The 27,626-nt window shown below is 44.4% G+C and overlaps 1 protein-coding gene across 1 annotated transcript in view; it reads left to right on the top strand.

Annotated features, from left to right (window-relative positions):
• The window catches only part of LOC138245781 (galectin-3-binding protein-like), a 46,275-nt gene that overhangs the window by 10,604 nt on the left and 8,045 nt on the right, over positions 1-27,626 (top strand). The window contains exons 2-3 of the mRNA XM_069199678.1: positions 12,791-12,889; positions 19,704-19,971. Coding sequence (XP_069055779.1) covers positions 12,829-12,889; positions 19,704-19,971 — 329 coding nt within the window. The 5' untranslated portion in view covers positions 12,791-12,828. The remainder of the gene's footprint in view (positions 1-12,790; positions 12,890-19,703; positions 19,972-27,626) is intronic.

The raw sequence follows: 27,626 nt of genomic DNA, 5'->3' as shown, positions 1-27,626 counted from the left end.
GGACAAAGGCCTCAAGGAGCCTTAGGGGAAAGGGTTGGACTTTGGAGGGGATGAATTTACTATTCCTACTCCTGTCTGAGCAACAGCAGGGAAAGCATTGGGCTTTGAAAGTACTACATATAAAAGTTCAAATCATTTATTAAAACAATTTTAATACACAATAAAGCATATTAACTCACACTACATAGAAAATATTAATACTACATAGAGTAACACTTTAAAAAACATACATAATTTAAAATTGTAAAAAAACTAATTAATTAAAATATATACTAAATTATACTTTAAAAATATTTAAATAAATGTAAAAAATATGTCAAAGTTAAACATTTAAAATAATAATAACCTTACTAAATTAAAAATTAAAAGAAATTAATTTATACCATCAAAATAAACTAGTTATAATGTTATTAACTTCCCACGCTATATCTCTACAAATACAGCAATCTGCTACTAAAATGTAGCATACTACTATTATTAATAAAATTAAAATATACATTAACATTTATATAATAAAATACAAAAATATAAGCTAACAATAAACAAATTGACATAATTAATAATCAAATAAATAATTAAATTACAATAACAATTCTTACCATTAAATATAAATTAATTACTCGTCGCCTCGCCGTATTCCCCTACAAACCCAATAATCCACTACTAAAATATAATTTACTGTTATTAATACTAACATTAAAATGTACATTAGAACGAACCAACTAAATTATAAAAATGTAAATCAGCAATTAGGCAATTATTGATCTATTAAATAAATAATTATACTTACCATAACATTTTAATTAATTATAATTTAATTAACTTCTCATGCTATACACTAACAAACCTAACAACCTAGTACTAATTTTACAATTACTAATTAACTTTAAAAATAATTACTAAAACACTTAAATTTAAAAACTATATTTTTGAAAATAAATAACATTTATGTTATTACACCTAAAACTAATATATTAACTAAAACACATTAAAATAATTAAAAATGATATTTTTTCAAGTATATTAATGAAAACAATGTTAAAAACAATGATATTTTTTAAAACAATATTCTTACTAAAAAACATATATTCCGGACAACAATATTCTGTATCACAATATTTTTGTGGCAATTATATTTTTTTAGGTAATTTGTGTATCACAGTATTTTAAACTCCATGTTTTGTCCAACTGTTTGTCCTATGTAGGTTTAGGCCAGAGCCTATTTGAAGATGATGTATTTCTCCAGTCTTAATGATATCTATGGAAACAAGATAATCATCATCAATATTCTTAGTCAGTTTCCACTTGTGGCATTACCTCCAATGTTCGTTTAGCTAAGAGTATGGCTGAGATCCAGGTCGTAGTATGCTCAACAACAAGAGCCCTCTGTGCCTGAAGAGAGAAGCTGTCTTTTAGTCACAGACCCTACCTCACACACAGCTCTAATTCCGTATTTTGCATCCACTTTAGAAGGGACCCCTTTCCCCAATCCATACTTGTCCCTCTACAATCTTTCCCCTGAGGTCTCTGCACAGAAGCATATCTTTTCCTCCATGTATTTAGGAGAGATAATATGACTGAAGGTATAGGATGTAATAAATGTAACCTGGAACAGCGGGTGCCGCACATTTGTGTACACTAAGGGCTTGATGTAAGAAGTGCGATTCACAAAAATTCACAGGCTTTACAACCACAGAATAACCAGTCGCAATTGACAGTAACCACTTGCGAGTCAGAAAAGCCTTTCTGATTTCCAAAATGGCTATTGTGACACATTCTCTCTAGTAGATAACACTGGGCATAAAAAGAATATTCCACTTCGACTTGTGAGTTGCAATGCCATGTATGAATGGTTTCGGATTGCAGTGTCAGTCACAATCTTGGAAAGGTTATCGACATGTGACTTGGGACCATATGTACAAAAGTGATTCGGTATTTGGAAGGAGCATATTTAGGGCATCTTTTCCAAATACCAAATTTTAGTGCTATCTATGAATGTTTAGCGACCGTATTACGGTCACAAAACATTCATTTTTTACCAACACCTGAAGGGTGGATATGGCCCCACAAGACCCATTCCCCTTTGCAAATGTTGAATGAGAATGTTGAAACAAATCATTGTTAAAAGCAGGCAGAGGTCTATTGCTTGCTCGTAAAAAATGAAACTTTTTTTTAAATTTAACTTTTATTTTGTTCAAAACATTTTATTGAACTTTTTGTGAGAAATAATACAACACATAGGAGGAAAAGATGTTACAAAATATAAATCAATATATGACATGCTTATATAGCACAATGGTTTGCAGAGTCCAACACTGATTTGTGTTAATGACTTGAAGAAAGAATATAATACATAAGTATATTAGAGAAACAATCATCCTAATAGAAAACACCTGTAGAGCATGTCTATAATGAGTTAAATTTGTCTAAGAGTCTAGGGAGAGAAAAATGGGGGGAAAGGACAGATGATATGTACTTTTGGGAGAAACAGGAGTTTCAATGGTACTGTCAGTGCAAAAAGTATATACAGTTGTAAGAGTGTACCTTAGGAGATACCCTCAAACTGGTGGTGTTCGGACAAAGAGGTCCAGGGTTTCCCAGGCACTGGGTGAAGGTGACAGCTGAGTATTGCCTTTTATTAGTGCAAGATGTGTGCGCCTTAAGAATGTAACCCAGCCCCACCATGAATGGTAAAACACGTTTTGGTAGGACTTCCAATCAATTAATATTACTTTGATCGCAAAAGTAACTAAGAGGTCTAGCAGGCTAAGATCTGACATTGAGAGGTCAGCTGAAGGTTCCATCAGCAGTGGGTTCAGTGTCACTGTTGGAATGATAGGTTCATTTGGCACTGAAAAATTGCTTCCAGTTGTAAGTATATGTTTCACCAGTAATCACATAGGTTGGGACATGAGAAAAACATATGTTCCTCATTACCAATATTGGATTCACATGACCAGCATGTATTGGTGTCTCTAAGCTTCAGGCGGGCTAGTTTAGATGGAGTCCAGTATTAAAAATGTGTTGCAAAAAAAATTGTCTGGAGAATAGAAGGGGTGAGTTTGTGTTTATACATTACTGGGCACCAGGTTTTCCAAAAATGTTTATCCGGGGTAGCTAAGGGCCATATATATTAACACATTTTCCCATAGACATAGAATGGGTAAAAACCTTTGATACATCTGGCTCTAAGAGGTAGTACGTGGTAGTTTGGAGGTGTTAATAAGTCAGCATAGTTTAGAGGCTGTGTGACCTCCATTTAGCAATGTTTAATGTTTAGGAATTATTTGGGAGTGTTGGAAGGGGGGAAGTTTCAAAATCTTTGCTTTGATGGAAAAGAAGGCACAGAATTCTAAGTTTGAAAGATTAAGTGTAACTTTGAGATTTGTAAAACATAGGGGTTCTTTGTTTGAGTAAAGATCCATTAACATTGCTATACCTTTGGCCACCCATATTGGTGCAATGTTTGGTGAAAGTTGGGTTGAGATTTTCTTATTATGCCAGAGAGATATAAAAAATGAATTGCGAATGCTGGTGTCTAAGACACTATGGGGGTGATTCTGAGCTTGGCGGGCGGCAGGAGCCGCCCGCCAAGCGGGAACCGCCAGAAGACCGTACCGCGGTCAAAAGACCGCGGCGGTCATTCTGGGTTTCCCACTGGGCTGGCGGGCGACCGCCAAAAGGCCGCCCGCCAGCCCAGCGTGAAACACCCTTCCACGAGGAAGCCGTCTCCGAATGGAGCCGGCGGAGTGGAAGGGGTGCGACGGGTGCAACTGCTAAGCAGACACTGAAATTCTAAGTGGGGCCCTGTTACGGGGGCCCCTGCAGTGCCCATGCCATTGGCATGGGCACTGCAAGGGCCCCCAGGGGCCCCATGACACCCCATACCGCCATCCTGTTCCTGGCGGCCGAAACCGCCAGGAACAGGATGGCGGTATGGGGGTCGGAATCCCCATGGCGGCGCAGCAAGCTGCGCCGCCATGGAGGATTCCCCTGGGCAGCGGAAAGCCGGCGGGAGACCGGCGACTTTCTGTTTCTGGCCGCGGCTGTACCGCTGCGGTCAGAATGCCCAATGGAGCACCGCCAGCCTGTTGGCGGTGCTCCCGCGGACCACGGCCCTGGCGGTTTTTACCGCCAGGGTCAGAATGACTGCCTATGTGGCGTCCGTACCGCCAACAGGCTGGCGGTACGGAGGCCCTTATTACGACCGTGGCGGTAGCGTCGCGGTCGCACCGCCGGGGCCGGCGGTTTACCGCCGTTTTAGCCCCGGCGGTGATAATCCACCAGGGCAGCGCTGCAAGCAGCGCTGCCCTGGGGATTATGACCCCCCTACCGCCAGCCAGTGAAAAGCGCGACGGGTGCAACTGCACCCGTCGCATGGCCGCAACACCGCCGGCTCCATTAGGAGCCGGCTCCTATGTTGCGGCCTCATTCCCGCTGGGCTGGCGGGCGCAAACTTGGTTTGCGCCCGCCGGCCCAGCGGGAATGTCATAATGGGGGCCGCGTGAGTGCGGCCTCATTGGTGGCCGCACGGCGGTTACCGCCTGGCGGGCGGCTGTAGCCACCCTTCAAGGTCGTAATGACCCCCTATCTATGGAGATGAGTGCTGAACTGGAGTCTTTAAACATTTTTGATGAGTGTTTAACCAGTAAGCGGGACATCGTGAGGGTGGATAATAATGGGTAGGGATAAGCAATGATAGATTTGACGTCTAACCAGATAGGTTTCTTCATTGGGGCTGTTTCAAACCAACATGCACCATGGGTGGCTAGAAAAGCCGATTGGTAATGAATCCAGTTGGGGAAATTAAATACCCCCAGTCAGGTAGGCATTCTTAATTTCTTCAAACTGAGCCTAGGGATTTGATAACACCAAAAGAAAGAAGAAACTTCTTTGTCTAATTTGAAATAGAATTCGGGAGAAAGGTGTGATTGGATCATACCAGCCAGTCCTAAAACAATCTTTTAGATTTCTTTGTACCATTTTTTCATCCACCTAATGGGGGAACGCCGCCTTTGCATACATTATGCCTGGTGCAGGCATATGTAGTGCAAAGGTTTACAAAGTGGCGCAATGCATTCACTGTGCCACTTTGTGAATATGGCTCGGTGATTTTAGCCTCATTGGGCCACATTAGCATCAAATAAAATGGCACAAGGAGCCGCTAGGGGCTCTTAAGTAGGCCCCCGAATCTGGAGGCTGCTGGTGCCCATTTCTGTATTTTGCCTGAATCTTTTTAAAGGACTCTCTTCTTTTTGTTGCCCTCCTCATCTTCACCATGCCACTCCCATGTTATCAACACACAAACAGTTAAAAAGTACAAATGGAAGAGTATGCCAAAGTTGGTTTCGCCCAGGCCACTCTCTGAGCAAAGACCATCTTTATTTGGCTGTCTTCCCCTAGTGCTTCTGATCTCCCCACTTACTCACCTGCTCCCAAAGTCCAAACATTTGAGATTATATGTGTCCGAACTATAACTTGGAGCAGTATAGTTTTACAAAACTATAGAGCGTGCTGTACATCTCTTTTAATATGGAGATTTGTTTACTTTTCTTTCTCTGACTGCAAATTTAGAGGATTCAAATTCATAGGATTTTGTAAACTGAACCATTCGAGAGTCTTGCAAGGGTACCTGGCGTGTGAAAGAAAAGACCGTATTATGTCAGTTTCTTCTAACAATAACATTTAAATACCTGTAAATGAATTATACAAATATTTCAAAATTAATCAGAAGTTAGGACAGCACAAATGGAGGACTTTTTTGTAATTCTGAAGTGTGATGGAAGCAAAGATTTTCATAGGAGCAAAAGAAAGCAAGACACTTGGAGATGTACAAATGATGAATATTTGCTGAAACCTGATTTCCAAATGTTATTTGTGTGCTATGTGTGAGTGCACATTTTGTGGCAATTTCAATGGAAATTGAGATGTATGTAGATTTCTGTAAACTTCCAAACCATCATTTAGTAATATATTTGTGACAATGTGCTAAAAAATACACCACCAGCTACATATCACACCCTTAGCATTCTCCTGCAGAATGGGCGTGGTTCATTTGCTACACTTGTTCTTTGTGTGACGTTTTGATTTTTCATAATCAGAACTTCACTGATGTAACATTGATGGCCTTCCCCACTCTAAAACGTATTCCAGCACCACTGTATGAATATTGCAAATAAAATAATGAAACCAAACAGCTGTACACCACATGGTCAAGATTTCCTCAACCGTCCAACATAGGGGTCCTAGCTCCTCTCCCACCTAGACTTAACCCAGTATTATGGATCAGAGGGGGCCATGGAAATGGAGGCAAACATTAACACACTTTTCCAGAAGAGCTTCTGTTCCAGGCATTAAGAAAAGCTGCCCAGTTTATAAGCACAGCTAAGAAGAAACATTTTTTATTTTGGTTGCCTTGGCTCCAATAGATACTATGTTTTCTCAACAGACTTTTAGGGTAAAGCCCACCAGACGGCACAGCAGTCTGATTTGATGGAGCTATCTTGTAAACATTTGGAAAGCTTCCCTGGGAATACGTTCCACTATTGCTTCCCATTGACTTTGTGGTTTGTAACTCAAATTTGTTTGCTTTCTATTTGCTTCCTTTATTTGTTTTAGGCTGTTCAGCTTGAGATTGTCCCTTTCGTGGAGCATTGCCTGTTTATCATCGCTCTTTGTATTCTTCCACAAGAGCTCACTTTCTGTAAATAGACCGTTAGATTTTGTTCTTATCTTGTTACATTTGTTGTGTATTCAAAGACAGAGGTCAAATCTCAGGCTATGACTTGCGAGGGGGCTTGCTGTTTACTTTTCTTTCTCTGATTTTAAAGTAAAGTGAAAGGATTTATGTGACAATCTTGCTGTGTAAGGAGATGTGACAATCTTGCTGTGAAAGGAAAGGCTTTTTTCTAGCGTACAACAAAATGTAAATGTCTGTAAATGAACTGTGCAGGTATTTCGGAATCTATCAGAATTAGGAAAGCATAAATGAAGCATATTTTTTGTAATTCTGAAGTGTGGTGGAGGCAAATATTTTAATACCATTAACACAAATCAATACAGTAGATGATGATGACATTTCCCCACATAGTTTGTGTGATGTATACTTTGATCAGTAAAACTGTCTGTGCAAATGTAATAGTATTTTCAACTGAAAATGTGTTGCTTGTGATGGCAGTGGCCTACCACACCCTACAAACCCCACTTTACACCCACTCCACTCTCCTCTGCACCACTCCATGACACTGCACTCTACTCTGCACCACTCCACTCTACACCATTCCACTCTACATCACTGCACTCTACTCTGCCACTGAACTCTATGCCACTTCAGCCTATGCCTCCCTACTCTACTTTGCACCACTCTACTTTATGCCAATTCACTCTGTTCCACTCTACTCTGCACCACTGCACTCTTCGCCACTGCACTCTACACTGCTCTAGTCTTGGCCACTCTACTCTTCTCTGCACCACACCACACCACTCCACGCCACTCTACTCTACAACACAGCAATCTATGCCAGTGCACTCACTCTGTACAACTCCGCTCTTTGCTAATCTACTCTTTGCCACTCTAATCTCCTCTTCACCACTGAACTCTACTCTATGCCACTCTGTGCCACTCCACTCTGTACCACTCCACTGTATGCTGTGAAACTCCAATCTACGCCACTGCACTTCACTCTACTATGCATCACTGTACTCTATGTCATTCTGCTCTGCAACACTGCACTCTGCCACTATAATCCAATACGATCTACACCAATGCACTCTACTCTGTAACACTCCACTCTATGCCACTTCACTCTATACCTATCAACTCTTTGCCATTCTAATCTATTCTGCATTCTGTGCCACTCATCTCTATACCATGCTACTGCACTCTACGCCACTCTGCTCTACACCAATGCACTCTATGCCACTCTACACCACTGCACTCCAAGGCACTCTACTCTGCAATGCTGAACTTTATGCTACTTATCTCTACACCACTTTATTCTGCACCAGTGCACTCCATGCCACTGTACTCTACGCCGCTGCACTCTACTCTTCACCACTCTAAGCCACTCTACTGCACTCTGCACCAATATACGCTATGCCACTCTACTCTGCATCACTCCATTCTACACAACTGAACTTGATGTCACTGTCCTATGCAGCAGTCCACTCAATATCACTACATTCTATTCTACTCTGCACCACCTTATACTACTACACTCTATACCACTCTCTTCTACTCTCCACCACTCTACTCTACATCACAGCACTCTACAGCACTGTCCCCTATGCCACTCTACTCTGTACAACTCTAGGCCACTGCATTCAATGCCACTCTACTTTACTTTACTCTGCACCACTGGACTCTGTACCATTGCACTCTACAGCACTGCACTCTATGCCACTCTACTCTGCACCACTAAGCTCAGTACTAATGTACTCTACACTCTGTAACCTCTGTACACCAGTCTTTGACACTTCATAACACTCTACTTCACTGTTTGACACTGTACGCCACTCTACGACACTTTAGGCCCCTCCACTCTATGACAGTCTACTCCACTAAACACAACTCCTTCTATGTCAATTTACTCCATTCTACGCCACTTCACTCCACTGTACTCTAAAACTCACTACTCCAGTCTAATCCATTACTTCACTCTACACCATTTTACTGAACACCACTCTGTGCCATTCTATTCTATGACACTACACTCTATGCCACTCCACTCTGCAACTCTCCACGACATTCCAAGACTCTCCACGACACTCCACTGCACATCATTCTACAACACTCTACTCCACTCTTCACCACTCCACTCCATACCATTCTCATCTACATCTAAGAATTTTAGCAATGTTGAACAGCAGTACAACATGGCTAAAACACATTGAAAAAGCCAACAGGTCGGGATGACCTCTCTGATACTTCTTTCACAGTATCATGGAGGGATATTGGGCACAGGGCCTGGTCTAAAAACTAAGGCCGTGCTGTGTACTACCAGGGTATGTTAGCAAGCTGTGACAGGTGCCCACAGTGGCACAGTCACTCCCCACGACTATCGAACACAGTGCTCATCAGAAGTGCATGAAGAGTGAACTAGAGGTTTGCATAGCAAATGAAAAATGCTAACAATATGTTTTCATGTTTTGGTTCACAGAAATGTTGCAACTTGGATGAACTATCTATTTTCTATAGCTTTATGAATGACAGAATTCAACCAATGAAGAGCCTAGAAATGATTATAATACTAAGATATAAAACAGTATTACTTAGTAAGGGTTTGTTACACAATTTCTTTTTTAAAATATGTAATATATCAAAATACATAACATGTAAAATTGTATGCGTGGGGTACCAGAATATCATCGACAAAATATAGTGTGACAACAATAATGTATTTCAGATATAATTGCAAAAATATCGCTTATTGAAGTTAATATTAGAAAACCTACATACAAATTGACAATACTTCTGCAAATCATATAAAGGACACAATGTTTATGTCAAAATATTTTGTCAGTGATATTCTGACATAAAACAAATGGCTTTAGAGGAGCATGACACAGTGATCCATTATTCATCTCGGATACCCTGCTAATCAGGCCATTCATCTCTGAAGTGAGGCTTCGCCAATTTAGCTCTATTCTGAAAGCCACTGTTGTAGGAAAGTACCATCTTGCCTGGCATGTTACCCCCATTTTTTTCACTGTATGTATGTTTGTTTTTGCCTATGTGTCACTGGGGTCCTGCCAGGCAGGACCCCAGTGCTCATAATGTATGCCCTGTATGTGTTCCCTGTGTGGTGCCTAATTGTATAACTGAGGCTCTACTAACCAGAACCTCAGTGTTTATGCTCTCTCTTTGCTTTAAAATTGTCACTGCAGACTAGTGACTAATTTTACCAATTCTCATTGGCACACTGGAACACCCTTATAATTCCCTTGTATATGGTACTTAGGTACCCAGGGTATTGGGGTTCCAGGAGATCCCTATGGGCTGCAGTATTTCTTTTGCAACCCATAGGGAGCTCAGACAATTCTCACACAGGACTGCCACTGCAGCCTGAGTGAAATAACGTCCACGTTATTTCACAGCCATTTTCACTGCACATAGGTAACTTATAAGTCACCTATATGTCTATATGATGAAGGTTAGGTGCCAAGTTACTTAGTGTGTGGGCACCCTGGCACTAGCGACAGGTTACACATGTGCACTACATATAGGTCACTACCTATATGTAGCGTCACAATGGTAACTCCGAACATGGCCATGTAACATGTCTAGGATCATGGAATTGTCACCCCAACACCATTCTGGGGTATTGGGGGGACAATTCCAGGGATCCCCGGGTCTCTAGCACAGAACCCGGGTACTGCCAAACTGCCTTTCCGGGGTCTCCAACCCCTCAGACAGGTTTCTGCCCCCCTGGAGCCTGGGCAGCCCGGTCCCAGGAAGGCAGAACAAAGGATTTCCTCTGAGAGAGGGTATTACACCCTCTCCCTTTGGAAATAGGTGTGAAGGGCTGGGGAGGAGTAGCCTCCCCCAGCCTCTGGAAATGCTTTGATGGGCACAGATGGTGCCCATCTCTGCAAAAGCCAGTCTACACCGGCTCAGGGATCCCCCATCCCTGATCTGGCGTGAAACTGGACAAAGGAAAGGGGAGTGACCACTCCCCTGACTAGCACCTCCTAGAGGAGGTGCCCAGAGCTCCTCCAGTGTGTCCCAGACCTCTGCCATCTTGGATTCAGAGGTGTTGGGGCACAATGGACAGCTCTGAGTGGCCAGTGCCAGCAGGTGAAGTCAGAGACCCCTCCTGATAGGTGCTTACCTCTCTTAGTAACCAAGCCTCCTTTCTCAGTAGCCAAACCTCCTTTTTGGGCTATTTAGGGTCTCTCCTCTGGGCTATTCCTCAGATAACGAATGCAAGAGCTCCCTAGAGTTTCTCTGCTCTTCCCTCTTTGACTTCTGCCAAGGATCGACCGCTGACTGCTCCAGGACACCTGCAAAACCGCAACAAAGTAGCAAGACGACTACCAGCAACATTGTTGCGCCTCATCCTGCCAGCTTTCTCAACTGTTTCCTGGTGGTGCATGCTCTGAGTGCTGTCTGCCTTCACTCTGCACTGGAAGCCAAGAAGAAATCTCCAGTGGGTCGACAGAATCTTCCCCCTGCCAACGCAGGCACCAAACTTCTGCATCACCGGTCCTCTGGGTCCCCTCTCATCCTGACGAGCCTGGTCCCTGGAACACAGGAGCTGGGTCCAAGTGTCTCCCACAGTCCAGTGGCCCTTCTGTCCAAATTTGGTGGAGGTAAGTCCTTGCCTCCCCACGTCAGACAGCAAACCTGTGTTTTGCGTGATTTGCAGCTGCTCTGGCTTCTGTGCACTTTTCCAGGACTTCCTTTGTGCACAGCCTAGCCTGGGTCCCCAGCACTCCGTCCTGCATTGCCCAACTTGTTGAGTTGGACTCCGACGTTGTGGGACCCTCCTTTGTGACTCTGAGTTGACCGCTGTCCTCAGATCTTCTGAGTGCCTGTTCTGGTACTTCTGCAGGAGCTGCCTGCTTCTGCAGGGGCTCTCTGAGTTGCTTAGCGCCCCCTCTGCCTCCTCCTCCAAGGGGCGACATCCTGGTCCTTCCTGGTCCCCAGCAGCACCCAAAATCCTCAACCGTGACTCTTGCAGCTAGCAAGGCTTTTTTGTGGTATTTCTGCGTGGAAACACTCCTGCATCATCCAGCACACCGTGGACATCTTTTGACCAAAGGAGAAGTTCCTGGCACCTTCCGTTATTGCAGAATCTTTGGCTTCTTCCACCCAGAGGCAGCCCTTTTGCACCTTCATCCGGGGTTTAGTGGGCTCCTGCCCCCCTGGACACTTGCGTGACTCTTGGACTTGGTCCCCTTCTTTTCAGGTCCTCAGGTCCAGGAATCCATCTTCAGGCTTTGGTAGCAGTTGCGGTTCTTGCAGAATCCTCTATCTCGACTATACTGTCTTTCTGGGATAGTAGGGTAACTTTACTCCTACTTTTCAGGTTCTTGGGGTGGGGTATTTTGAACACCTTTACTGTTTTCTCACAGTCCCAGCGACCCTCTACAACCTCCCATAGGCCTGGGGTCCATTCGTGATTTGCATTCCACTTTTGGAGTATAGGGTTTGTGTTGCCCCTAGTCCTATGTCTACCTATTGCACCCTATTGTGATTCTACATTGTTTGCACTACTTTTCTTACTGTTACTTATCTGTTATGGGTTTGTGTACATATAATTTGTGTATATTACTTACCTCCTAAGTGAGGGTATCCTCTGAGATACTTTTGGCATATTGCCACTAAACTAAAGTACCTTTATTTTTAGTAACTCTGAGTATTGTGTTTTCTTATGATATTGTGCTATTTGATATAAGTGGTATAGTAGGAGCTTTGCATGTCTCCTAGTTCAGCCTAAGCTGCTTCACCATAGCTACCTCTAACAGCCTAAGCGGCTAGAAACACCTCTATTCTACTAATAAGGGATAACTGGACCTGGCACAAGGTGTAAGTACCACAAGGTACCCACTATAAGCCAGGCCAGCCTCCTACAACTGTGGTCAAATACTTTTTTACTGAACAAAAAACTGTCAGCACAGCTTCGGAAATGGACATAGGGCCACAGACCAGAACTCCGGATGATGTCACCCAGCTGCATTACACCCACAGCCTTATATCCACATGAGTGTGCACTAGTGTGTGCATGTGTGGCGTAATGATGAAGTGGTGCTTAGAAACCTGCTTCTGACTTTCCTCTTCCTGTTGCAGGTTTACAGAGCTGTCCCACGAGAAGCTGCCTAATAACCATGGAAATGGGAGTCTACGCATTGCTCAGCCTACTTTTTCTTGCATCAGGATTGGCAGCAGGTAAGGGTCACCATCTGCATCCTATCATCCTCTTCTCAGACTTTAAGATGAACCATGTGGTTTCTTATAGAGACCCTTGTCTCTGAAGTGCAAGACATGGTGGGGCAGAGTAGTTTACATGTTAGTGCCTTCAGTGCTTAATCTGTTAAACAATAGGTGCCAGGGCCCTCATCAGGGGGCCACTGCAGCTTGCACCACCCATTGCCCTTGCCTGAACTACCAGGGACAGTACCTACACAACTACAAAGCACCACACTCCTACAAGTTTGACATTCAGACTATTCCAGTCCACCAAAGCAATAAGAATTGCTTGGGCAGCAGATATTAGTCATTGCTTGTGCTGTCCTCATATCTAAATTAGACAATCAGGTCTGCCATGTGGCATACTGTCATTAAGTGCCGGTGCCGAGCACTGGAAACTACTAGCTCAAATTAAGCACTGAGCACCTTAGAGGTGACTGACTCGTCCTTAGGTCCACATCATTGTACAGGAATTCGGATTTCTTGTTGGGCATGCTAGGTATGTGTCCCAAAGCACCAGGAGTACTGACGTTTCTGAAATGGAAAAAAAAACTGTACAAATAGTCGCTTTCCACACAACCTAATTGCTCAAAATTGGGTTCAAACTCTTGAAAAACTACAAATGTAGCATGGCCTTTTAACATATACCATGTAAAACCTTTAACTGTTCAACTTCCTGGGCTAAAAACTAACATGGGAACGTCCCTCAAATACATATCTAGTTCAAGTTCTAAACATCCTTATCTGTGCGGCCTCTCGTTTACAAATATATTATGGCACACGTTTCGACCTCTTTATTAGCAGGGGTGTGTGCAGGATACTAAATCATGGAGGCAATCGTGATTGAGGCCTGAGAGTTTTTAACTACACTTTAGAATCCCCCACATTCGATCATTGGGGCCACCATTTGGCTGCACATCACAATACTGAATCATAATTTCCAAGTGTTCAGATTGCATATGTGTAACATTTCTGCGGATTCAGTGTGCATATAAGTGGCATTCTGCTACCAAATGTGTGACACTTCCAGTGACTCTATCTCACTAGTACATCAAAGCAGTGAAGATCAGAAAATAACACTGTTTCCATATAGCTGAACGTGTACTTGTAAAGCACACGTTGTTGACATTTAAAACGTCCACAAAATGCCAAAAGCTGACAATTTTTAACAAAACTTTCTACCCGGTCTGTTCAAGGAAGATATGAAGAAAGTAATCTTTCTGGGACTGGAACAAAAGACCTAGAGGTTACATACAGATCATTGCAGAAGGTACACAAAATCTCAGCTTTCTCCTTGGGATCCGAATCTGTGGCCTACGAGTTAAAAACAGAGGGACATATTTACTGGTATTTCATGCAAGGCAGGACAGTAAGCAAAGTTGTTGTGCTGTGTTGCATGAAAGGTAGAGAGCAGAAATAAGACATATCTACAACGATCTGGCACACTTCTGCTCCCTCCTTGCGCTGGTGCACTTGAGCTTGCCTAGCGCCAACACAGTTACCCATGAGCAATGCTGCAAGGGTGCCTGCGTTACGAGCGGGTTTTTTTTTTGTGAAGGAAGGGCTACCTGGACAGAAACAATCTTTATAGGCATGTATAGACATTTAAATGTTTCTATGTGCGATAAGGAATGCAACACACATAGAAAAAGGAAGTAGCAAGGAGAAAGATATTTTTCCTTGTTAAGCCTGGGTCTGGGAGGCGCATCATTTTGGTGCAATCTCAGTTTTAATGGGATTGCAGCAAAATACATGGAGGGATGCATGAGAACTCCCATGCTCCGGCCATAGAACACCTCCCTGATGCAAAGTAACGCATGGCAGCGTTATGTACTGCATTGCGTTACTTTGCATTTAATAAACCACACAACGCCTCATAAAGTGGCTTTGCATGAATTAGTAAATGCCAGATAAGGACTTGTGTCGCCTTGCGACAATTGATATCATGCAAGGATAATGCAAGACCTTAGTAAATCATTGAACACTTTGTGTGAGTAAACCAATACTACTGTTTGTATTTTGTTAAAGATACACTGCTTTGTTTCTCCTACTCTCCTGTCAAGGAGCCAACTTAACAACAGCAATAAAATGTGTCCCAAGGACAGTTTATTGTTTGTATAAACAGTAGATTATTAAGGTCTGTTGAAAGGCTAATGGTCCTTGGAGTGTCTCATTCACCCCTGTTCTCACCCTCATACCACTTTTCTCTGCAGTCTCACATCATGTTAGACACTCACACTCTTTTACTCCCCACATCTTTCTGAAATCCTCCTTATGCATAGCTCACACATTATCTCCTTCCTCTTCATCATTCTCTTCTCATTCTGTCTTTCTGCATGTACGTCCTTGTGTCATCTGCGTAAGCATGTTTATTTCACACACACACACACACACACACACACACTTTCGTTCTCGCTCTTTAATTAGCTACAAACACAGAATTTTCTCTGGTGCTGTAAATATCGGGACAGTCAGCTACCTTTTTCACATTCTTTCGAAGATTTTAGTAATTCAATTTGGCATATATGTGACCATCACTCTTTGTGCTCTTCGGAGATCAGGTCAAGGATTGGATGTGCAAATAGTCTTAACATCTTTATGGATCATTGGCAGACACTGTGAGAAACTGCCACTGAGTTCAGCCTCAACTCCAGAGCTCAATCATGCCCCATTCCGTACACCACCCTGTTTCTGCAGTTGACACTCTAAATGTGACATGAATAGCTAGATGTGGGTCCCATGCTCACTTTGACATAGGACTCAAGCTATACCACACTCCCGAGACTTATGTGAGTTGAAAGCATTCTGGGGTTGCTGGTGTTCCCCTCTAGAGGGGACCTGGGCTGGTAGTTCGGGCTGGACAGTAACTACTGGAGCACAATTGTTACTGTTGGGGCAGGACTTATACTGATTTGCATAAAGCTGGTCTATATCTAGAATGGGACAATGGGAAAAAACAAGAGTCTGGAATGCTATCCCTAATTATTGCTATTGGCTCAGATTAAGTCAAGTATTCCTGCCATCACCTTGTTGTTTTTGAAGTTGATGCCCTATGTGTGACAGGTATGTCCAGGCGTGGGTCCCAAACTCACTGTGCAATAGGACTAAAGCTAGTTCTCACTGACAAGACTTAAGTAGGTCAAAATCAGTCTTGCTTGTGTTTTTATTGTGAGGGTACCTAGTCTGGCAGTTTGTGTGAACTGTTCCTGTTGGAGCAGGACCAAGGCTCATTTGCATAAGGTGGGTCTATATCTATAATGGCACAGAGGATGGTGTTGAATGTGGCCTGAGTGATATCCAGAGGCAGAGACCAAATCAAGCATTCCTTCAATCACTGTGTTGGCTTTGCTCTTATAAACGTGGAGGCCCAGGGGGGATGTGAGGCAAACTGCTTTGGATGACCAGGGTTGGTAAGGTACCATGATCCTGTCTGGGCAAGAAAGAAATGCCCATGATTGTCATACATGCTGCAAAGTATGACAAATTACCCTATGCCGAGGGTCCGGATGTGGGGAAGCCAGACTGCCCAGAGGCGATGTCCTTGGCAACTATAGTCACCTATTCTCTGAGCCCACACTACATGGGGCACACTTAAGAGATCAATCAGTATTGGCTGTATACACATGCAGCACATGTGTAGGCAACAAAGTGCCTCGAGCAATGCACTGGGAGAGTTAAATAGAATGTGGGGCAATGCGTTTTAGCGTAGTGATGCAGGGACACAACTTAAAATGCATTAGTCCAACCCTGGGTGCTTATTACTTGGCAGGGCTGGTGAACCCTTAGTTGCTTGCAGACTGGAACTGTCTTTTGCACTATGGAGCAAGCCTTTATTGGACTCCTTTTCCCCTCAATCTATGATTAGCCACGAACCTGCGAAATATCAAAATAGCCTTAAAAGCACCATCTCCTTCACTTTAAAGAGTCCCCAGAGTGCATCAAGTTTATCCCCTGCTTTCTGGTGCAAAATTACCAGTATAGCTCCTGTAATAATCTTGACATCATTCCATATATTTTTTCTTAAATTGTGCTTTTTCTGTTACCATACACCACTAGTTCGTTTGTGTTGTTTAACAAATTATCTGTTAGATCTACCAAGCCGCTTTGTGCCCTGTTTACCACATGCATTCTTCGTGATCTAAACCCATGCTTATAATAGGAAAACTGAGAATGATATACATGGGAATGTTTGCTAAGAAGATTGAATTTGCTCAGCAAGTTAGCTCAAATGGCTTTAGATGTGGTGGGTCCGGCCAGAACTCAGCATTAGCAAAAGTAAAGACAAGCCTTGGCAAAGCCAATAGGTCTAGGGAGTACAAAGCCAAGCAATTGGCTTGTTTAATGCTTGTTTCATTGGCCTAAGTTAATGTCAAAATATTTGCCAGTACATCAGGACGCACATGGCCAACTGCGCGGCCATGTTGGAATGAGTTTTCAATTAAAGAATTGCCATTTCAAGATGGGCACTAATGCGTATGGATGGATCATGACATACCTGTGTCCAATTTGTCATTGTTATTTTACTTTCCCAACATGATCAACAGCTATTTTAGAACACTAAATTAAATGCAAAGCAAGTGTGTGGGAGCCCCAAAAGTCAGCGAGTAGCGCTGCAGCACTTTAAGGACCCCTGTAAAAAACCTTAAAATAGAAAATTTGACCAGGGAGCACTATGCAGCCGTGAATGAGCGGGGGAGGGTAAAATATGAAGAGTCTGTGGGTGTTAGATAATTAAAACAGGAATGAGGGAGCAAAAGGAAGTTGGGTGAGGGTTAAAATGCAGAAACAGACAGTGGGACAGGGAGACAGCAGCAACAAGGAAACACATCCACTCCCATGAAGTGCTGAAAGGAACATTGTAATAAAAAACCTCGTTCAGCATTGGAAGAATTCAGTTCATTCAGTCAGAACACTGTGAGGCCATAATGCTTCTGAGTGGGACAAGGATGAGAATAGAAAGCAAAGCCATCCAATCATTTCAAGGGGCTCACCCAAACCCTACTCTAAGTATATGTAATGTGTTAGGAACTATGGGTCTTCAAAAGACAGCTCAAGCTAGTCAAAACGTAACACTTGCATTCCAATAGTAGCCTAACATAATGTCCTCACATGTACAAGCAAAAAAACATAAGAACCCTTACGACAATCCTAGTCAGAGACGCAGTGCCTGTTCTCCTTTCAGGAGCTTTACCTAATGTTGTATCGTATAAGTATCCCTAGTTATTCCGAGTATTTCATTTTCCCAGATTTTGCATGAGTTAAATGTAGCTTCTCATGCAACATTTGAAACTTGTCTAGCACATACTGTCAATTGAGTAGCCTCCGGTTGCCTGTATGAGTTCAGGGTATGAATGCTTATTCATTACAAGGAACGATTGAGTTGGATTAGAAACTGAATTCACTGTGAGTTTTTCACACTGCCTGTCACTGGGTCATAAAGGTGTTCACATTACATGCTCATCGGAGTGTACAGAGAGATGGCCACATATATGCCAACTGCATTTACTATTTTTAAGGAAAATGTGTGAAGTAGAAAACAAGCTGTTAAAATATTGACAGCGCCAAAGGAAAATAAAATGCAATGTTCGAGAGAGAGAGAGAGAGAATGTGTGTATATGTGTGTTAGCTGCGGCTCCTCCGCTATGGAGGAGGAGTGTCGTCCGCCCGGTCAGCAGCAGAAGCAAAAACCTTTAAAAATAAAACGATAATAAACTATGTTTTTTTAAAGTGGCGGGGCAATTGGAATGACGAGCATATAGTGGGAGTGCACAGCACTCCCCTCAGTGCGCATTTGTGTTTGGCCAGTGGTCTCGGGCTGGCAAAACACACATGGGCACTGTGCTCTCTCCCACCTGGCACTGTGTTGCCGGGTTGGAGAGAGCAGGCAGAGGCTCCCAGTCTGCCTCGGAGCACCAAGCAAGAGCGCTCTGACCAATCCTAAAGCTGCTTGTTAGAATTAGCTTCAGGGCAGGCTGGGGGTCTGTGCCTGCTGTTTTGTGAGGACCGAGGAGCGGCAGAGGCGGCGAGTAACGTAAGTTTAAAAAAAAAAACATCTGTTTCTGGTCCCCCCCCACCCCTTCTCCATGCCGCGAGCCGCACCTGGAGAGAGGGTGTGTTTGTATGTGTGTGTGTGGGTGTGTGTGTGGGTGTGACAGAGAGAGAAAGAGAGTGGCAGATGGATAGATTTCAAAAGGAGAGATGTGGGTAGAAAAAGAGCTTAAGAGACTAAAGCGAGAGCGAGAGAGAGAGCGCGGTGACAATGAAGGGTGATAGTATGTGGAATAATCAAGTGACTGAGATCATCAGAATCACAGCCCTCATCCACAGACCTCTGTAGAGTTTAATTCATAATTCCATATTTTTAGAATCATATCTTTTCATAATTGATACCTTTTTATTTACAGTATCAGTGTTTTGTTATTCATCTATCTGATAGCGATTACAATAAAAACAGTGCTAACATGAATTGTCAAAGCCTGAAGGTTTGGCTTATTTAAGTGTATATGCTTTATATGTGGGGTCAGGCGGTACACAAGTTTTAGACGCACACTTAATCAGATAGACTGTGCGTCTTGTAAAGCATTCCTATATATGTGTTTTTTGGCCACGTTACTTTCAGACGCCCACTCCCAACTTTTTTCAACCCACTTCAAGCACTGCTCAAGTGCAAGACATGGCATGACTTCAAGCCTCATACACGTATTATGTGCCAACAACTGAATTTCTCCAAATCAAATTGTAGCTTTCTTTGTCTACCCATATGTAAATCTATGTTCTCCCGTACTCCCTTCAGAGTTGTCCGGTAATGAGTCGGTGCACCTGCTTGACTGGTCCGCAGATCTTGCCTCATCTCTTAGCCAGTTATACGATAGTAACCGGGACTGCGACTTCCACATCACGGTCGCGGGGAAGGACAACGCATCACAACCCATGGACCTTTGTGCCCACAGCCTCATCCTCTCGCTGAACAGCGAGGCGGCGTTTCTCCTCGGACATGGCGAAAACACTTCGACAGTCCTGGTGGATGAGGAGTGCTTGACCTACGTGGACCCGTTCATCAGGTAAGAACCATTCCTGTCTTTGACGATGAAAAGCTTCCTCCTTCTACATGCCCCCTTTTCAGGTTCACCTTCCCAGAGTTTAAGAACAATTGACAAAGTTTGTGTTTCCCAAACATTTTATGGCATCAAGAGGTACAGCTTAACCTTATTTGACTTGTAGATCTCCACAACCAGGGGACTACAAAGATACAACAAATACTTTCTAGAAGTAAACTAAAGAGAGCTGTCAGGGAGAGTTGTGTCGTAGAATTAGAATCAAGTATAAGCAAATGAAAGTATTTTATAATCGCCCCTTCCTTAGGTTACAAGATTAGTGAAGAGAAGGTCACCTTCTTATCCACTGTAGAAAGGTCATCCAAGAACCCGATCATCGCTGCCACAAGAGAGCAATGATGATCAACTATGTTCTTCCCCTTGTTAAAGCAATCTGTCATTTTAGGGCACTTTTTGACATTTTGTGAGACAAGAAAAAAGAGCTAGATAGAAAAATTCCAGCCAATACTTCTTAACTTCTGGGATCACACTAGTATCCATCCCAGTCCTTGTTTAGCACCTGGCCGCTATTACCGAGCTATCACATGCAAAGGAGCTGTCCTACCCGAATTACAATGTTCCTCTTACATAGGAAGAGAAGCAATCCTGCACATGTATGTATGTATGAATGAATGTATGCACACACGTATGTATGTATGCATGTATGTACGTTTGTATGTAGATGTGCTTTGGAATTTCTAAAGCATAAACCTAACTTGCTACCAACAGAGCGCTATATGGTAGGGCATAAGCCTCGGTGGGGATACGTGAGAAAGAGGGGAAACTTAGAGGAAGTCGAGCCAGTGGAAGGGTTGAGAAGTCAGTCTATCTGAGGTAGAATTCCGTGAAGAATTGCGTTTTCAGCTTTTTCCTGAATTGTGGGAGGGCTGTTGCTGTTTAGATGTCATATGGTATGTTGATACAGATCCTTAGGCCATAGGCGGAGAAAGCTTGTTTTTCTGTTTCCTCCATCCAGCAATATTTAATCTCTAAACTGCCAATGTCAAAGTTCTTAGTCTGGTGTCGAACTTCTTATATTGTTAAAAAAAGTAGCCAGGGGTTTTGGTGTAGCTGGCCTTGTAAGTGATGAAGCTAATCTTGAAGATGATCTGAGTTTGCGGGGGGGGGCAGTGTAGATTCTTTAGCACAAGGGTGATCTGGTTGGTTTCTTCAGCCCTTTAATGAGCCCTGCTGCTGCAAAAAGTTTGCCTTTCAAGGGAGTGAGGATGGTCTCATGCTGTTGAGCAGAGCATTGCATCTGTCAAGGTAGGGGAAGACACGGGCATGAAATATCATTCTGAATTTTTCTGCTGGGAGAAAATATTTTATTGTTTCGGGAGAGAGAGAGAATCAGGCTGTTTTGGCTTTCTCAACAATGTGTTCTTTGAGTGAGAGTTTTGAGTAGAGGGTGAATCATGGTGAATTGACGTGTTCTGTCACATGTGATATGAAGCCTGTTAGGTTTAAGTTGGAGAGCCATAATTGAATCAGAGAATGTTTGGTGTTGTTGTAGGAGACTGGCCTGGCTTGTAGTGGGTACCAGAGGTACTTACACCTTGTGCCAGGTCCAGTTATCCCTTATTAGTGTAGAAGAGGTGTTTCTAGCAGCTTAGGCTGATAGGAGGTAGCTATGGCAAAGCAGCTTAGGCTGAACTAGGAGACATGTAAAGCTCCTACTATACCACTGGTGCCATATGCACAATATCGTAAGAAAACACAATACACAGATATACTAAAAATAAAGGTACTTTATGTTTATGACAATATGCCAAAAGTATCTCAGTGAGTACCCTCAGTATGAGGAAAGGATATATACACAAGATATATGTACACAAACCAAAATTATGCAGGTAATAGCAAAAGGAAGTAACGCAAGCAATGTAAAGTTACAGTAGATTGCAATAGGAGCACATAGGTGTAGGGGCAACACAAACATATACTCCAAAAGTGGAATGCGAACCACAAATGGACCCCAAACCTATGTGAGCTTGTAGAGGGTCGCTGGGACTGTAAGAAAACAGTGAGGGTTAGAAAAATAGTCCACCCCAAGACCCTGAAAGGTAGGTGTAAAGTGCACCTACTAACCCCAGAAAGCACAGAAGTCGTGATAGGGAGTTTCTGCAGGAAGAACAAACACCAGCAATGCAACAACAGTGGATTTCCGGACGTGAGTACCTGTAAGGCAAGGGGACCAAGTCCAATAGTCGCGACAATGTCGAGAGTGGGCAGGAGCCCAGGAAATGCCAGCTGAGGGTGCAAGGAAGCTGCCACCGGGTGGAAGAAGCTTGGTGTTCTGCAAGAACGAAGAGGACTAGGAACTTCCCCTTTGGAGGATGGATGTCCCACGCCGGGAAAAAACTTGCAGAGGTGTTCCCACGCAGAAAGACCGCAAACAAGCCTTGCTAGCTGCAAGCGTCGTGGTTAGGGTTTTTGGATGCTGCTGTGGCCCAGGAGGGACCAGGATGTCACCACTTGCATGAGGAGACAGAGAGGGCACCCAGCAAGTCAGGGAGCCCTCACAGAAGGCACTTGGAAGAAGAGTGAACCGGAGTCCATGCAAAGTCACAAAAGGGAGTCCCACGACGCCGGAGGACAACTCAGAAGGTTGTGCACTGCAGGTTAGAGTGTCGGGGACCCAGGCTTGGCTGTGCACGAAGGAAATCCTGGAAGAGTGCACAGGAGCCAGAGCAGCTGCAAATCAAGCGGTACCCAGCAATGCAGTCTAGCGTGGGGTGACAAGGACTTACCTCCACCAAACTTGGACTGAAGAGTCACTGGACTGTGGGAGTCACTTGGACAGAGTTGTTGAGTTCCAGGGACCACGCTCGTCGTGCTGAGAGGGGACCCAGAGGACCGGTGATGCAGTCTTTTGTTGCCTGCGGTTGCAGGAGGAAGATTCCGTCGACCCACGGGAGATTTCTTCAGAGCTCCTGGTGCAGCAAGGAGGCAGGCTACCCCCAGAGCATGCACCACCTGGAAACAGTCGAGAAAGCCGGCAGGATGAAGCAATACAAGGTTGCTAGTAGTTGTCTTGCTACTTTGTTGCGGTTTTGCAGGCGTCCTGAGCAGTCAGCGGTCGATCCTTTGGCAGAAGGTGAAGAGGGAGATGCAGAGGAACTCTGGTGAGCTCTTGCATTTGTTATCTGGTGAGATCCCCAAAGCAGAGACCCTAAATAGCCAGAAAAGGAGGTTTGGCTACCTAGGAAGGAGGATTGGCTACCAAGAGAGGTAAGAGCCTATCAGAAGGATACTCTGACGTCACCTGCTGGCACTGGCCACTCAGAGCAGTCCAGTGTGCCACAAACACCTCTGTTTCCAAGATGGCAGAGGTCTGGGACACACTGGAGGAGCTCTGGGCACCTCCCCTGGGAGGTGCAGGTCAGGGGAGTGGTCACTCCCCTTTCCTTTGTCCAGTTTCGCGCCAGAGCAGGGTTGGGGAATCCCTGAACCGGTGTAGACTGGCTTATGCAGAGATGGGCACCATCTGTGCCCATCAACGCATTTCCAGAGGTTGGGGGAGGCTACTCCTCCCCAGCCTTCACACCTATTTCCAAAGGGAGAGGGTGTTACACACTTTCTCAGAGGAAATCCTTTGTTCTGTCTTCCTGGGCCAGGGCTGCCTGGACCCCAGGAGGGCAGAAACCTGTCTGAGGGGTTGGCAGCAGCAGCAGCTGCAGTGGAGACCCCGGAAAGGCAGTTTTGCAGTACCCGGGTTCTGTGCTAGAGACCCGGGGGATCATGGAATTGCCCCCCAATGCCAGAATGATCTTAGACATGTTACATGGCCATGTTCGCAGTTACCATTGTGACGCTGTACATAGGTAGTGACCTATGTACAGTGCACACGTGTAATGGTGTCCCCGCACTCACAAAGTCTGGGGAATTTGCCCTGAACAATTTGGGGGCACCTTGGCTAGTGCCAGGGTGCCCACACACTAAGTAACTTTGCACCCAACCTTCACCAGGTGAAGGTTAGACATATAGGTGACTTATAAGTTACTTAAGTGCAGTGGTAAATGGCTGTGAAATAACGTGGACGTTATTTCACTCAGGCTGCACTGGCAGGCCTGTGTAAGAATTGTCAGAGCTCCCTATGGGTGGCAAAAGAAATGCTGCAGCCCATAGGGATCTCCTGGAACCCCAATACCCTGGGTACCTCAGTACCATATACTAGGGAATTATATGGGTGTACCAGTATGCAAATGTGAATTGGTGAAATTGGTCACTAACCTGTTAGTGACGAATTTGGAAAGCAGAGAGAGCATAACCACTGAGGTTCTGGTTAGCAGAGCCTCAGTGAGACAGTTAGGCATCACACAGGGAACACATACATATAGGCCACAAACTTATGAACACTGGGGTCCTGGCTAGCAGGGTCCCAGTGACACATAACAAACATACTGACACCATAGGGTTTTCACTATGAGCACTGGGCCCTGGCTAGCAGGATCCCAGTGAGACAGTGAAAATACCCTGACATATACTCACAAACAGGCCAAAAGTGGGGGTGTCAAGGCTAGAAAGAGGCTACTTTCTCACACAACCCACCCCTCCCCAACGAAAGACAATAAGGCTAACCTTGGCCAGTTGAGTCTTTAATGTCTAAGTGGTGATAAGTGGAGAGTAGCTCTACAATAGACTGGTTACTCCCTTTATCATCCATGTTGGACTTTTGCTTATGCAGGGTCATCCCCAGTCTTTTTGCCTCCTGCCTCCTATTTGTTTCTGACCTGTTGCTGTTGGCTTTTCAACTCTGAGCACTTTACCACTGCTAACCAGTGCTAAAGTGCATATGCTCTCCGTGTAAATTGTATGTAATTGGTTTATCCATGATTGGCATATTTGATTTACTAGTAAGTCCCTAGTAAGGTGCACTAGAGGTGCCAGGGCCTGTAAATCAAATGCTACTAGTGGGCCTGCAGCACTGGTTGTGCCACCCACATAAGTAGCTCTGTAATCATGTCTCAGACCTGCCACTGCAGTGTCTGTGTGTGTATTTTTACACTGTAAATTCGACTTGGCAAGTGTACCCACTTGCCAGGCCTAAAACCTTCCCTTTTCTTACATGTAAGGCACCCCTAAGGTAGGCCCTAGGTAGCCCCAAGGGCAGGGTGCAGTGTATGGATAAGGTAGGACATATAGTAATGTGGTTTATATGTCCTGACAGTGAAATACTGCTAAATTCGTTTTTCACTGTTGCAAGGACTGTCTCTCTCATAGGATAATATGGGGGCTACCTTTAAATATGATTAAAGCGTAGATTCCCCTAGAGAGTAGATGGACATGTGGAGTTTGGGGTCCCTGAGCTCACAATTTAAAAATACATCTTTTAATAAAGTTGATTTTAAGATTGTGCGTTTGAAAATGCCACTTTTAGAAAGTGAGCATTTTCTTGCTTAAACCATTCTGTGACTCTGCCTTGTTTGTGGATTCCCTGTCTGGGTCAGTTTGACAGTTGGGTTGTTTTTCACCTCACACCAGACAGTGACACAAAGGGAGCTGGGGTGTAACCTGCATTTCCTGATTAGCCATCTCTGCTAGGAGGGAGGGGTGGAGTGGTCACTCTCATCTGAAAGGACTGTGCCTGCCTCTAACAATGCCGGCTCCAACCCCCTGGTGTGTGTCTGAGGCCTTGCCTGGGCAAGGCAGGATTTCACAAGTAGGTGTGAGTCCCCTTTGAAGAAAGGTGACTTCAAAGACTAAAATGGGTATAAGAAGGGCACCCAAATCTACAGACTTGAGAAACACTTCTGGAATCAAGAGGAACCTCTGCCTGGAGAAGAGCTGAATAGCTGAGGAAGAAAAGCTGCCCTGCCTGTGACTGTGCTTTGTGGAGCTATCCTGCAGTTGCTGCTTCTGCCAGAGTAAGAGGGCAAAGACTGGACTTTGCGTGCCTTCCATCTTGAGAAGAAATCTCCAAGGGCTTGATCTAGAGCTTGCCTCCTGTTGTTTGAAGTCTCAGGGACAGCAAAGACTTCTCTCTGCCAGCACCTGGAGTCTCTGGAGAGACTCCTACTCTGCCCTGTGGTGCCCATCCAGTTCCTGGGACCCTGAAAGGAGAAGCTGGCAGCCTAAAGGCAAGAAAATCCACGCACAGAGCGCCGTGCGGGGAAAAGATCGACGCGAATCCGATCGGCGGCTGAAAAACGACGCGCCGCGAGCTGCGCGGCTGAGAAACGACGCTCGCAGGAAACGCGACCGAAGAATCGACGCACGGAGCAAGAGAAACTAAGCGCAGCATCGCTGACGGAGACTGGGAGATCGCAACCTGCGCGGCTGGATCGTCAACTCATCGTGCGGCTGGATTTTTGACTCGAGTACCGCCGTGCGGAGTTATTTTCGACGCACGCCCGCCCGTGCTGGGTTATTTTTGACGCACACCAGGTACATTTTCACTCTAGCAGCGCTAGTGTGTTTTTAAAACTACTTAAAGACTCTTTTTGATTTTTAATTAATAACTTGACTTGTGTATGGTGGATTTTTTTCATTTTGGTCTTGTTTTGTTTAGATAAATATTTCCTATTTTTCTAAACCTATGTTGTGTCATTTTGTAGTGTTTTCATTGAGTTACTGTGTGTGTTGGTACAAATACTTTACGCCTAGCACTCTGAGGTTAAGCCTACTGCTCTGCCAAGCTACCAAGGGGGTAAGCAGGGGTTAGCTGAGGGTGATTCTCTTTTACCCTGACTAGAGTGAGGGTCTTTGCTTGAACAGGGGGTAACCTGACTGTCAACCAAGGACCCCATTTCTAACAATCCACTATATGGTTACTTCCCTGTGGGGATGTAAACCACCCTGTTTGAAGTTTTTTAACTAACCAACAATGTGAAGATATATTTTCAGAGTTCCTATCAGTAAGTTTCAGTTTAGAACAGTGGGAATTGTCCACTGGACCTATTTCTAGTGATGAGAATGCCAGACAGGGATGCTGTCTCAGTAAAGCCATAGCTGGGCAAAAACGTTGTCCATATGGCTGTAAGAGAGAACAGGGATGCTGTTTCTCTTTAGTTGGAGCAGGGCAGGGATGCTGTCCTATGAGCTCCATACTAGGGTGGGGCTGCTGTCCTAAGTGTTGTGAGGCAGTGCAGGGTTTCTGCACTAAAGTTTCTCTGGGAGGGCTGGAGGGATGCTCCATGTTAACTAAAATGGTGCCCTTTTACTCACCAATATTAGTTATCCCACAGAGAGGTACTTTCACCTCAGGGAGTACAGCTGTGCCAGCTGATGATTCCCTTGGTACAGGTGCCACCCCAGGAGAGGTTTCTCCCACCACAGGAATGGTATCCTGAATGGCAGGGTGGTTAGGGGATACTGTGATACCCTTTTTACCTGTTGTTGGAGAAGGATCCTGAGTTTTCAGGCCTTTTTCTCTCCTTTGCTTTTTCATTTCAATAGAAATGAGAGGAAGCAATTCCTCAGGGATACCCAGCATGGCTGCATGGGTATAAAACTCTACCTCAGCCCAACCTGAGGTCTCTAGGTCATTACCTAAGAGACAGTCTACAGGTAAGCTAGGTGATACTACCACCTGCTTAGGGCCAGTAACTCCACCCCAACTAAGCTGAACTATAGCTAAGGGAAGAAACTTAGTGGAGTTATGGACATCAATAATCTTGTACTGT

This window comes from Pleurodeles waltl, chromosome 7 (genome assembly GCF_031143425.1).
Source record: "Pleurodeles waltl isolate 20211129_DDA chromosome 7, aPleWal1.hap1.20221129, whole genome shotgun sequence".
NCBI classification, from domain to species: domain Eukaryota; kingdom Metazoa; phylum Chordata; class Amphibia; order Caudata; family Salamandridae; genus Pleurodeles; species Pleurodeles waltl.
This window is presented reverse-complemented; position numbering and strand designations above follow the sequence as displayed.